The sequence below is a fragment of the Nipponia nippon genome, unplaced genomic scaffold (genome assembly GCF_047370975.1).
Source record: "Nipponia nippon isolate SJK-2023a ecotype South Korea unplaced genomic scaffold, ASM4737097v1 scaffold_6, whole genome shotgun sequence".
Classification (NCBI taxonomy): Eukaryota; Metazoa; Chordata; class Aves; order Pelecaniformes; family Threskiornithidae; genus Nipponia; species Nipponia nippon.
The window spans coordinates 49,633,096-49,646,563 of NW_028262380.1; the positions used below are offsets into that span (position 1 = coordinate 49,633,096).

Here is a 13,468-nt window from a genome sequence, read left to right on the forward strand (position 1 = left end):
CACCTTGGTCTTTACTAGCAATATTTGCCTTCGGTAATCCCAGGTCCCTAAGATGAGGGTGGAAGTCTGGAGCAAGGAAGACTTGCCCTTAGAGGAGGGGGATCAGGTTAGGGAACGTTTAAACATACTGGACATACATAAGTCCATGGGGCCTGACAGGTTGCATCCCTGACTGTTGAGGTCACTCTTGGTTTTCGAAAGGTTGTGGCTACCTGAAGAGGCTCCTGACGACCAGGAGTAAACATGTCACTCCAGTCTTCAAGAAGGATGATCCAGGGAACTACAGGCTGGTCAGCCTCACATCGATCCCTGGGAAGGGGATGGAGTAAAACCTCCTGGAGGCCATTTCCAAACATATTAAGGAGAAGGTGGGGACTGGGAGTAGTCAGCATGGATTTACTAATGGGAAATCAAGCCTGACCAACTTGGTAGCCTTCTACAATAAGATGACTGGCTCAATGGGTAAATGGAGAGCAGTTATTATTTATCTTGCAAGGCTTTTGACACCATCTCTTGTACAACATCCTCATAGACAAAATTATGAAGAACGCACTGGATAAGTGGACAGCGAGCTGGATCAAAGAACTAGGAACTGCTGGGCTCAAAGGATTTTGATCAGCAAGGCAAAGTCCAGCTAGAGGCCAGTAATGTGTGGTCTGCGCTGGGGCCAATACTGTTTAATATCTTCATTAATGACCTAGATGATGAGATGGAGTATGCCCACATGTAAGTTTGTAGATGTTGCAAAACTGGGAGGAGTAGTTGATAGACTGGATGGCTGTGCTGCCGTTCAGAGGGATCTTGAGAGTCTGAAGAAAGAGGCAAACAGGAACCTCATGAAGTTCAATAACAAATGCAAAGCCCTGCGCCTGGGGCGGAATAATCCCAGGCACAAGTGCACACTGCGGACCAAGTGGCTGGAAAGCAGCTTTGCAAGAAAGAACCTGCAGGTCCTTGTGAACAAAAAATTGGCCATGAGCCAGCAATGTGCCCTTGTGATGAAGATGACCTGCAACCTCCTGGGCTACATTCAGAAGAGTGTTGTTAGCAGGTTGGTGGGGGGCATCCTTCCCCCTTACTCAGTACTGGTAAGACATATCTAGAGTGCTGGGCTCCCCAGTAGAAGAGACACACTGACATACTGGAGCAAGTCCAGCAGAGGCCCAAAAGATGATTATGGGATGGGAGCATCTGTAATATGAGGAGAGGCTGAGGGAGCTGGAACTGTTCAACGTGGGAAAGAGAAGGCGCAGGCAGGATCTTATCCATGTGTACAAACAGCTGCTGGGAAGAAGCAAAAAAGATGAAGCCAAACTGTTCTCAGTGGTGCTCAGTGAAAGGACAAGAAGCAATGGGCCACAAACTGAAATCCAGGAAATTCCAGCTGGACATCAGAAAAAAAAAAAAAGCAAAAAAAGACCACACACTTTTCTACTGTATGGGTGGTCAAACACTGGAACAGTGTTACCCAAAGAGAGTGCACCATCTCCAGCTTTGGAGATATTCAACATCCAACTGGACACGTCTCTGAGCAACCTGCTCTAGCTGACCCTGCTCTGAGCAGGGGGGTTCGACAGGACAATCTCCAGAGGTGCCTGCCAACCTCAGCCATTTCTGTGATTCTGTGAAGAGACAGGAGGAAGGAAGAAACTGGTCAGCACCTATCATCTACAATATAGGCTTAGCTTTAATCTAAAAGCGAGTAACCCTCCTCATACCAGACATTTTGCTCATATCTGAATACATCAGTTGCAAAGGCAAACTGATGTTGTTGTTGTTACTTCCCAAGGGATTAAAAGCTAATTAGACTATTAGCTACACAATTTATCTTATAGTGCTTGTACAGCTGTTAGGCTTATTTTATAGACTTGAATCAACTAAATTTGATTTGGTAATCAGACAGGAAGTCACCTTAACATGATTTGTTTATGTTGCTGCTGTTGTTTTAAACAGAAATCAAGTTCTACCACATTGAGAACGGAAAAGATTGAAGACTTCTTTCTTAGATGTCTACATTCTTGACTGGAGCTGTCTTTGCAAAAACAATAAATGCAAGTCTATGTCTTGCTGCAGAACAAATTTTTTCCACAAAACAGTACTTCTTGAAGAAAAACTAGAATATAGTACAGAAAGAACAGGTCTGAAGTAGTACGCCTACCCAATAGTTATTCAAGAGCAGAGCCAGAAGCTCATCTCCCTTTTGATTTTTGCATTAAGGTAGAACCATGGGTGCCAGATTGGGTGTGGGATGTTAAGGCTTGAATGCCTTAGGTCAGGTCTGGACTCCCTTCCTTCCTTCCATGTCTATCACCAAGAGTTATCAGAAGCAGCTGTTCCAAAACAGTTAAATTCCAGAAATAAGATATATGGGAACCCTTAGGAAGATGTACCAATAATTATCATCTCTTCTTACCACCCCTTCCTTTAACCTTCCATAGATCTGTCTTCCTAACCAGCTATTTATACCATGCTCCGTTACTCGTTGCATTTAAACTCATAAGCCAGAATGAGTCAGAACAACCCAAACGAATGATTGGATAAAAACTAAAATCTTCAGCCACAAGTAGACTTTGGGATACCAAAACAGCTTCATTAAGTTTAAAAGAAAAACAAGATCCATTTAGTATTGTGTTCAATGAAAGAACTTCTGTTTTAAAAACCACCATGGTGCATCTGGCCTTTCTCTCATTTTGGCCTTTCACAAATTTTTCTTAACCTAAAGGTTAATTACAACACTTAAGTCCCCAAATGAGTGATACAGTTTTCAAAGCCTACTCCTCAACTTAGCACGAATCTTTTCAATGGCTACTAGAAATTATTTTAATGTATGAAAGAGCTGTTTCAGCATAATTATCTGTCTTAGTGCATAGACATCTGTCCCAAAAGCAAAGATGTGAAATATTTATTTTCTGTTAAATTAATGCGGGGCACAGTCCAGAAAGACTGAAGAGATCAAATGAACCTCTATTCACCTGTTTCCTTTTGCTATGAAGTTTTGGTCTCTCATACATGAGAACCTTGTATCAGATCCACTAGATGGTGCAATCCATCTTCTCCATTAAATGCGTTTGAAGTTTATACACATAAGTAGTTAATTTTTAAAGAGGAAGAAGTCAAATTTAATGCTAATCAAGGAAAGGTTTATTACTGGAAGAACAAGGCACCAAACAGAATGTAGGGGTTCAGGAAAGATCTAGGCTTGAAACTCACATATGTTAGCAGCCAACATTTCCACTTTCAAGAGAAATATGATTTCACCCAATTTCAAAGTATATAAATGAGATTGAACAAAATTTCCATCACAAAAAAAAGTAATCAGAACAGCACGCTTTAAATGATTTAAGTAACATCAACAAGGAAATAATCAACCCAATAGGGGGTTAGCAGATTTCCTGACCAATAAGAATGGCATTCAGCAGCATGGTAGTATTCAAAACAACCTAAAATTTCTCTTAAGTACTTCAGAGGTAAAAACAGTACCCACTAAGACCAGAATCCCACAGCTACATATTCTGATATGTCCCTTGTTACCCATAACCTTGATCTAAAGCTGGTTAGCTTTTTACTTCTGATTCTAATTCCCAGTCTTGGTAAGGGATTACGTCAAGATACAGAAATAGAAAAAATTACTGCCAGGTAAGGAGGTGAACTATCTCAATGACAGGCTACAGCCTTGATCTGGATCACAGCCAAATTTTATTTCAGCCCTCGCCAAGTTCCCAAATGTTTGAGGTCTGTTGAATCATTGAAGAAGATTCTGTACTGCTTATTACTTTCTTGGTGACTACTTACCACAAAGAATTGTGTGCACTGCCAAGACAAGTCCTAGACTAGAAAGCAGGGTGTGTTTCACTGGCCTCCTAGAAAATGGAAGAGGTGCAGTGCTTTCTGCTTGGCAGGCTTAGTAAAAATTAGTAGACCTTCAAAAAGTAATTTATTAGTCCTCTCCTGGCAGTTTTTGGTGGATTTTTACTCTCAGCAAGTCCTACTTTTTCTCCTCAAACAATGTGTTCTTTTTACAGGGCAATGAATACTGTTAATTGACATATTCTGCAACAGTTGGAAACGTAGTTTCCTGCAGCCTAACAACAACAAAAAAAATTAAGGAATTCACCAACATCAGTGACATTTTGCTAAGGATAACCCCTAAAATTCAAAGAAAAATTGATTTTTTTTTTTTCAAGCGACATAAATTGCACCCTAATACATTAGAAGAATTGATACCAAACTCTGTCTTCTCCACTTATGAAAATAGCTCTACGGACTGTGATAAGGAAGTACAAAATAATACCAACTTTGTTAAAATTAGCATAGTATTTCTTGACTGAACATTTTCCTTGTGGGCATTTTCCTTTTGGAAAATGTTCATATAGAAAAAAAATCCTCATGGAAACATGTCTGCCATGATGAAATGTTGTCTAAAAGGTCACTGCTTTTTTGATGATATGTCAGCCTAGCGCAACCAAAAATATTTTGGTTCTTCATTTCACTTCAGAATTTTAAACATTCTCAGAAATACCTATATCTTGCTTAATAATCTGTATAGCGTAAATAGAAAGTATTGAACAAAAAGATGGAAAGTTAGCCTAGAAACTTACTCAATTATATGGAAGTCACTACTGACAGTACATTTAATAGTATCTTTACACAGAAATCATCCATAATGCTTTTTGCCCATTATTATTTTGTGTCATGCTTGCATACACCACTGACCTTATGGAGCGCAGGAGCCATTACTGGCACCAAAAATCCATTGTAAATGTAATTCACAAGCTGGTTACGTATCAAGGGATGTGCCACCTAAGGGGGGGGGGGGGGGCGGGGCGGAGAGAAAGACACAGAACAGTTCCAGTGAGATTTAAAACAAGACAGGGCACAGACTACTATTAGCCACTACCAAAACCCTTTCCCATTTAACAAGACATGTTCATTTGTCCTTCTCACCAGCATTTGCTATGATTCAGGGTCTTAAAGATTTTTTCCTTCTTCAAAGAAACACATGAACTATGTTTAATTACAGTAAGCCTGCCAAATTTAGAGAACAGGGCTTTTCAATCTCCCTGCATGCTGACAAAGATGAATGGATGGACAGAAAAGCGTGTATACCCATGCATCAAAGGAAGATTTGAGATTCTAAATTTAGCTTCTGCCACCTCGTCAGGGTCACTTGAAGGTGGATTTGCCATTGTTAACTTGTCCTCTTATAGGAAGAAAAAGCAGAACAGCTGCTTTCATATGGTTCAAGAGTAGGTAAACCAAAGCGCTCTCTAGCTATGGGGTAAGAACATACTGTTCACATGCCCTTCTCCCAACCACTGTAAAACAGAAATGAAAACAAAACCTACATTTTTCATTCAATAGGTTGGTTAGGAGCTTTAAAAAATTGAACTGTTATTAGAAGCCAAAAATTTACTTTTATAATGAAGCATTTATTTTGTTTTCACAAAGAAAACATTATCAATTCATGCATTTAAAAGAAATTTGATAAAAGCAAAAAAAAAGTTCCATTCAGAAGCATTCTAAGTTAATATATTCTGTTTGAAGTCCACATAGAGACTGGAATGTCACAGCCTACATGTGGCCACAAATACATTCTCCCACTTGCAATTCTTCCCAGACTTCCCTTAGTTTGTAACCTTTACTTTGGAAAGGGGAAGAAAAAGGGTTGCCCTTCCTATGCTGCAATCCAGGGCAAAATTAGAAATTGGCAAGAGGTCTTGGCTACGCTATCCGTTTTTAATCTCTGGTGAAAGTTTTTTGGGTCAACACAGAACAAGCCACACCATGAAAACCATTCCATGCACAGAGCAAAAATTCCTGCAGTAATTGAGCTTTCAATTCAGCTGAAGAAAGACTATAAAGACACAACGAAGAAACTGCTCTTTCTGCATGTCAGCTGAAGATCCTTAACCATTTTGAGTTTATTTGAAAAGTGTTTTTAAAATAATATGCTTTTCTTCAATTTGTCTGTAGTAACCTTTATATTAATTTTAAAAAAAAAAAGGTATCAAATATGACCTCCTACAAATGTAGATCTGTAGAAAAATTCCGCTTAGACACCAAAATGAATATTGTCTCCTCTTCATATTTAAACATGCACGTTAAAAATCTGATATATTGCATTTAAAGAATGACAGCTACTATTATTTTTGCTTGTTCAATGCTTTAATAGTCAATCAGTTGCTTTGCTGTATTTCGCACACATCCCACTAAAACATATCTTTTATTTAACAGTAAACGTGACTAAATTTTCAATCCTATGCAGCATTTTTCTTCAAGTAACACATAAATCCACAGTTTCTGTAGAATTTATATCATGTTTTAATAAAATACTGGACAAGGGTTCTAAAGGGTTTTCTAGCCTTAAAAACAATCTAAACAGACAAAAATCTCATTTTACATTTAGATCAGAGAAAAAAAAAATAGTAAGGGATCAAAGCCAAAAAAAGAAATTGTAATCAAGAAATAATCATTAAGAACAGAGAGTGGATTCAGAACAGGCCAATCTCAAATGAATTTATATTTCTAGGAAGATACCTAAATTCTACTTGGAAAGCATGCAGAACTCGCCAACAGGCAAAACAGACTGTTTTCTTTTGTACGCTATTATGAGAGCTTAGACAAACACAGAATGTTTTTCAGTGCTTAAATATACAAAGACTACATTTTCCCACATGTAAGGCATCCAATTTACTTTTAGTATCAACAATGGTATTAAAATGCAATAAACTTTTTTCTGAAAACAGAAAATCTTCCCAATTACATTATGAAATATCAAGCCGCCACACAACTCTACTGCTTTCATTTGAAACATTTGTCACTTGAAAACCAAAAACATATTAATTCATCCTTATAACCAGGACAGACAGCACACAGCATTCACTTTGTAAGCAATTTATTTTAGTGTAACTTAAAAAGTCCATACCATTAATAGAAGTAAATAAACTCTATAATTTACAAACTTCTGCAGAATATATAAAAAACTACTACTTGAAAAGGACAGGCCAACTCTGCTCCATTACCTGTATCACAGCATTGCAAAATTCAAGGGAATTCATGAATTGTACAAGGGCTGGTGACAAGAGCCAGTCATCTTTCAGCAGACAGTGCCACTCTTCTCCTTTTTCTTCCAGCTTTGTAGGCAAAGATGAATAGAGGCCACTTAGTCCTGTTGCTAGCACCTGTATTTTAAAAACAGAAGAGAAATAAGTTGACTTTCCAACTGTCCATCTGCTTGAATGGCAATGCCACAAATTGTTTCTCTTACTAGTTTTAGTAACATAAGAGAGTGTTGAGATTAATTTAATTTCCTTTTGAAAGAGTCCTGTGGCAGAAAGACATGAATGTTTTAAAGAGGCTTCCATATAATGTCCTTCTTCCAAGACCTGGTATTTAGAAGAAAGTGATTGGGAAAAGCAGGTTGTCTTTTTTTTTTTTTTTTAATCCCAAGTTATAATTTCTTTTTAAATACTTGTAAAATCATTTTACACTTTCCTTCAGTCTCTTCCACAAGAAGCCATCGCTGTCATATATCTACAGCATGTCCTTCGTTGGTGATTTGAATGTTGCTGCTTACACATGCCTATATGAAGTGATTTCACTTGGAAATATGAAACATTAGAAATGGAGGGGGAAGTGCCCCATCAACAAAAATGAAGTTCAGCCTCACGTAGGCCACAGATATATGCTGACTTTCATTCCTAGGCACTTGAACGCATCTGAATCCAATTTAAAAAAGATTTTGCTTGTAATTTCTCATTTTCCTTACTTTTTTATTTGGAAGGGGGAAGGGAAGAGATAGAAAAAGCCTGAAATAAGTTACTGTATAGACATTGTTTCCAGTGATATTAAGGCTTACAGATGATTTATGTAGAATATATCACAGAAACACAAGAATGTATTTTTAGTTACAACTTAAAAATCATATTTCCAAAAAGGTTTTTAAATTTTACTGAATATATCTAGAGTATTGGGAGTTTCAGACCCAGTTTTTAATTATTAAAGTTATTTGAAGCTGGAAACTTTCTAAATATTATTTACAACTCTTATCCTTGTGACACGATTTTATACAACTTCAGGATAATTTTTAAGACGATCCTCATTTTAATGGGATCATTAAGACTCAGCACTCAGCCTGATGGAAATCTTTTTTGTTTTCATTCAACAGATTCTTTAAGAATTTTTTCTCTTTATAGAAAGGGCTACTTGGCATCTACAGGGCTAGACAGTCAAAGCTCAGATGAAACAGGACGTTTTATCTATTAGAAAACAAACAGTTGACAATGTGCAGGTCAAGGACCAAGAGTTCACAGAAGGGGATTCACGTTTTGATCATATGCAAGCCTAACCAATTATAATTGCTAACCCATCCAGTCAGACGAATGCTGTCTTTCTGAATGCCTTCCATTCCTAAATCACATAATTTTGAAGATGGATTTATTCTGGCCTACCTACTTAAGCCAAATATTAAGGCGGGGGGGGGGGGGAAATACTGTGGAAAATTCACTGCTTTAGCACACTATGCTACTTTTTTATACACATAGATACATACAGAAAGATGCTGGAGACATGTTAAAAAACAAAGAAGCTGAAGCCACTGAGCAAAACTTTATCAATCACATTCTTCTATAACCAGAATCTTTTTAGCTTTCTCTCTCTCTCTCACGGTAGAAGACCTCAAAGCAAAAAGTTAGGAAGATCTTACTAGGCCTATAGAACTACCTATACATAACCCACACACAGACTTACAGTCACAAACCCAGGATTCAGACGATTCTACGAAGGAAAAAATTCTGAAGAGAGAATTTGAGTTTCTTTTGTGTTGCAACCTGTTAATTAATGCACACTTGGATTTTCCATTGTCTGCTTAAAATTTAATTGCTATTCATAAATGCATACTTACCTTCTCAGTAAGCAATCTGATTTTCAGAGCCGTGTACTATCCGCATTTCTCCTTTATATGGAAGTTTAGTCCTTAAGCACAAGAAACTGCCCTTGAGCAAAACATACTACTCTTCACTAAAAGGAACAGTGAATTCACAGTCAGGCAATGTCTTGAAGTGAAGAACTTAGTTTGTCTGACTTACTGAAGTAAGAAGTGACAGATGTAGCTGCTAAAATCTGTAAAGTTTAAAAAGCTCTTATTTTTGCTATGAAGTACAATGCAAATAGCTCTATGTGAAATTATGTTTCAAAGCACTGAGATAGAGAGTAGCCACTGGAAGCAAATTTCATCTCTTTATGAAAATTTTCAAATGTTTTTTTACCTAGAAGTATATGGTATAAACAGTATCACCATCTGAAATTACTGACAGAACTCTTCACATGCTATAAGCAGGCATATAAAATAATGCACATATGTAGACTAGACTATGGAGGTTTAGTCAGTAAAATGATAAACACCAATGAAAACAAAAATCTGAAAGGTAAAGAAATTAATGAGTTCAGGTCCTGGAAGGGCAAGATTGATTTTATTTTTTGTTTTATCCAGAGCAGTGTCCTTTTAAACTTCTCCCAACGTTTGTCAAGTCAACCCTACATGATCATCTACTTTTACAAGCATCTCCAGCAGTTTCTTTCTCACCATCGAGTCGTGAGTCTCTGCAAACCAGTCTCGATTTATTTACTTTCTCACAGAAGACACTGACTATGTGATTCATAATCCCAGACACATCATATGATTAAAATGTGTTGTTAATATATAATCAATTGCTATCTGGACAATTCTTTCCTTTTAATAATTCCCTTTCCTCCGATATCCATAGTCTTTCTATCTCTGTGCAGCCTCTACTTTTCAAGGACATTGCAAAGCCATACCTCCTCCTGCTTTAATGCCTGCTTTCCTAAGCTGTGAGGTATTTACAAATACAAAGTTTTATGGAGAGCCTTTGAGATGCTGTCCTGCTCAAAATTCTTTAGAAACATTGTTTTCTTATTATAATGCTGATCAGACAATATCTTCAATCAGATTTAGAAAAAACTTTCAGGTCAAAACATGATAAAAATTACATGGTAGGAAAATCTCTGTGAAATCATAAAACTTTGCCCAGTAGTTTGTCTACATATGCTGTGTTAAAAACATTTGTTAGTGATGTATCTTACAGCAGCCTGTCCCCTTCCTTCTGTATAGTTTATTCGCCTACAGTTTTGAATACCATGGACAATCTAGTTTTAAAAAGCTGCTAACCAAAGTTAGCTCAAAAAATAGTATCAAGAAAGCCTTCAGGTTCACTTCGGCACAGATGTAACACTGATTCAGATATATGAGACAGCAGAGATTTATGGCCAGACCCTGTCCCAGGGCATGTCTATACTATGCAATAAGGCATAGTAAAGAAAACCCTCTATGCTACCAACCAACTCGCCCCCAGAACCAGAGACAGCATCAACACAGTGCCACCCAAATGCCACTCCTATCAGCACAGGACTGCGCTAGTTGTTTTGCAGAGCAGCTGAGGCCACATCTGCACTGATCTGAGTGATATACAGCAATGCTGCTGACACCCACAGAGTCTTCCACCAGAACAAAACCTATTCCTTCAGCTCATCACACTCAAATTCAAAAAAGATTTTGTGCTAGTGAGCTAATTCTATGGCACTGCATTAAAGTTTTATTATAGACTTAGGCCAGTCTCATTACTGTTCAGAAAAGTCTGATTTTAGCACATTTTGACAAGAAGCCTTCCTAATTAGAATGATTGTCAATCATGCCTCCCTGCTGTTAGAAGGTTAATATAGCTGGCTTTTATCTTCAGTGTAAAAGGGCTGCCTTTTTTTGTTTTTAATTAATTGGAAGATGTAATTATGGAAGTTATAGCATGGATCCAATAATAGTATCTGTCTCAGGGACAGTTTGAGAATCAAGTTCATATTCTTTAGCAGCATCTATTAAACAAGGTCAACTGGAATCTCTCAGCACAAGAAATTTGATGCAATATTTACAACTGACAAAGGAAATAATTTAGAAGTTTTGCTCTGGAACTTGTAGACCTCCTCCAGCCTGCAAACCTGGCTCTGCCCTGCTGCTCAAAGGACATAGCAATCTCAGAGTAAATGGAAACCTACAGCTGAAATAACTGTCATGCACTAATGCTTAAGGAAGGGATTCTAGTGTTCTCTGTTCTAAAGCTCTCTGCTTTAGTAGCTATGTAAAGCTCCCCTCCACTTCATTTTTTCTGGCATTTATTAAACTAAAATGCAAGCCATGCAGAAGATAAAAGAATCTGTCCAAGAACTGGCACACAAGAGCAACTTTTCTACAGAACAATATTTGGTTTTGAACCTATCCATTGCAGATCACAAACTGATTTTTATGACAAGGCATGAAGAAGCAGGTGTTGTCGTGTCCATTCTGCTTTAGCTTTAAAACTGCAGTAGGGCAGCTTTGTTTGTTAAATTAGATTATTTACTTGTTTAACAGCAAAGGTTTTCTGTTCACGTAGTCAAACTGATTTGCCAGATCTAACAACACAGCACTACTATCAAGTTTTGTAACAGAGCACAACATACCAAGATGGTGGTTTGCCTGAGGCAGCTGCAGAAAGGTCCAGTTCTGTGACAAAGAGCAAGTCTCCCTTTTATCTTGCAAAAATATTACATTTCTATAACACTCATACAATTTTCACACTTATTTTTTGAACTGTTTAACTGATGTGGCAAGGACAGCCCACCTAAGCTAGCACTGCCACCAGCAACAGCCACTTCAGGACACCTTGTTCCCATTTCTCACTTCCTTCACCCCCAGAATCTCACAGGGACCTCACAGTGAGGCAGAACAGGTTTCCCTCCCACCGAGTTCTGCTATAACTTCCATCAGTTTCCCAATTCAATTCACTGTGTGACTGCAAAAACACTTGTGCTGGCCCAAAAGCACAAGACACAGGTATGGAAACAAAGAGCCAGACTGCGTTTGGCAGTAGGGCTGGCTTAAACAGCATTATAATTTGTGAAATAGCTGTTAGCAGAAACAAATGTGTTACAACACATCTTTATCAAAAATGACAGAAAAGGATGAGAATACAGGGGAGACAGTTAGTTTAGCATTCAAGATCAAGCAAACCAAGAACAACTTACTGGGCAAAAATAGGTGTTTTCTGCTATGTGGTTTGCAACAACATTGTTTTCTGCAGACAGAGACATTATGAAAAGCAGTGCATCACGGGCCTGCTGGCCTACTGTTCCTTCTCGATGGATGAAGGGAATCAGGAGGGAAAATATGAGGAAATTGGCAGCTCCTTGGTCCTCGCTGGTATGGAAAAACAGTTCTAAAATGGAGGGATCTTTGGCTATTATAGAGCAGAGCTGGTTCAAGAGGACGACCAACTCTGTTTCCACTGTTGGAGTGGCTGTTCCTGAGCAGGAACTCAGCAACATCATCAAAGGCTTCAGGATGGGCTTGTGATGCAGCAAAGGCTGATGAGACTGGGTTACTAGCATTTCATACATTTTGAGTTGCTCGATTTTTGTCTCATCGGTGAACTCTCGCCGTAGGCTCCAAAGAAAAAGCTTCTCCATGATGTTTTCCGAGACTACAAACTCCAGAATAGGCCCCATTGAGGCATCTTTTGCTTGTTCCTCAATTAATAAGAAAAGCATGTGCTCCACATAATTCTGAACAGTGCTGGCCTCATCAGGGGAAATTGCCCCATACTTTGCCTGAGTGTTTTTCAAAGGATCATGCTTCTCTAAGATTTTCAGAACCTAAAGAGAAACAAATGCATTTTAGTTATTTGAACGTATTTTTTAAAAATATGCACTTACGCCTAAAAGGAAAAAAAAAAAACATCAAAATTCTTAACACAAAAAGCCCAAACTCTTCTTATGCTTTTAGTTTTTGTCTATCAAGCTTTCTAAATTTCAAATTTTCACATTTGGTATGTATGAGGCCAAAATGTAATCATTTTGTTCACTTCTATAAGCACCTAAATTTGCCACTTGTCCTGTTGCTGAAAACTTGGGGTTCTCTGAAGTATGGATAAACTAGGTTCCCTTAGCCTTCAGAAACTGAGTTTCAATGATGTTTGCAATAATGTTTATTTCTTTGTCACAGAGAACTGAAATCAAAGGGCCTGCTCTTCAGCCACAGTAACTGTGCTTAGGAGCATCAATATCATGAGATGACTTGTAGCAGTAAGAGTGGCAGAGGCCCACAGACCTGATCTTTCCTTGCCACATCTTATATAATACCAAATGGCCACTGATGCGCACATACTCTTGCAACATTCAACATAGATTTAGGATTGAGTAACAATTGTAATCCCAGCACTTATACCCCTGGATTAAATTCTGTTCTGCATGCAATCAATGAAGCTCCTTGTCTGTGAAACAACCACTGTCCAGCAATTCTGTGGAGGATAATTGCCACAAAACCACAAAGGAACAGCGGCTCCCCTAACATGACAGCATCACTAGAGTTAAGTGAGAAAAAGTGGCTCTTGAACAATGGCTCCTCTGACGCTGGAAACATCTC

General features: G+C 38.2%; 1 protein-coding gene across 4 annotated transcripts in view; it reads right to left on the minus strand.

Moving 5' to 3' along the window:
• FHIP1A (FHF complex subunit HOOK interacting protein 1A) overlaps positions 1-13,468 on the minus strand; it is a 93,280-nt gene that overhangs the window by 26,076 nt on the left and 53,736 nt on the right. For all 4 annotated transcript variants that reach the window (XM_087736437.1, XM_087736436.1, XM_087736434.1 and 1 more), the window contains 3 exons: positions 12,073-12,699; positions 7,023-7,181; positions 4,714-4,800 (listed from right to left, as the gene is read on the minus strand). In XM_087736437.1, coding sequence (XP_087592563.1) covers positions 4,714-4,800; positions 7,023-7,181; positions 12,073-12,699 — 873 coding nt within the window. The remainder of the gene's footprint in view (positions 1-4,713; positions 4,801-7,022; positions 7,182-12,072; positions 12,700-13,468) is intronic.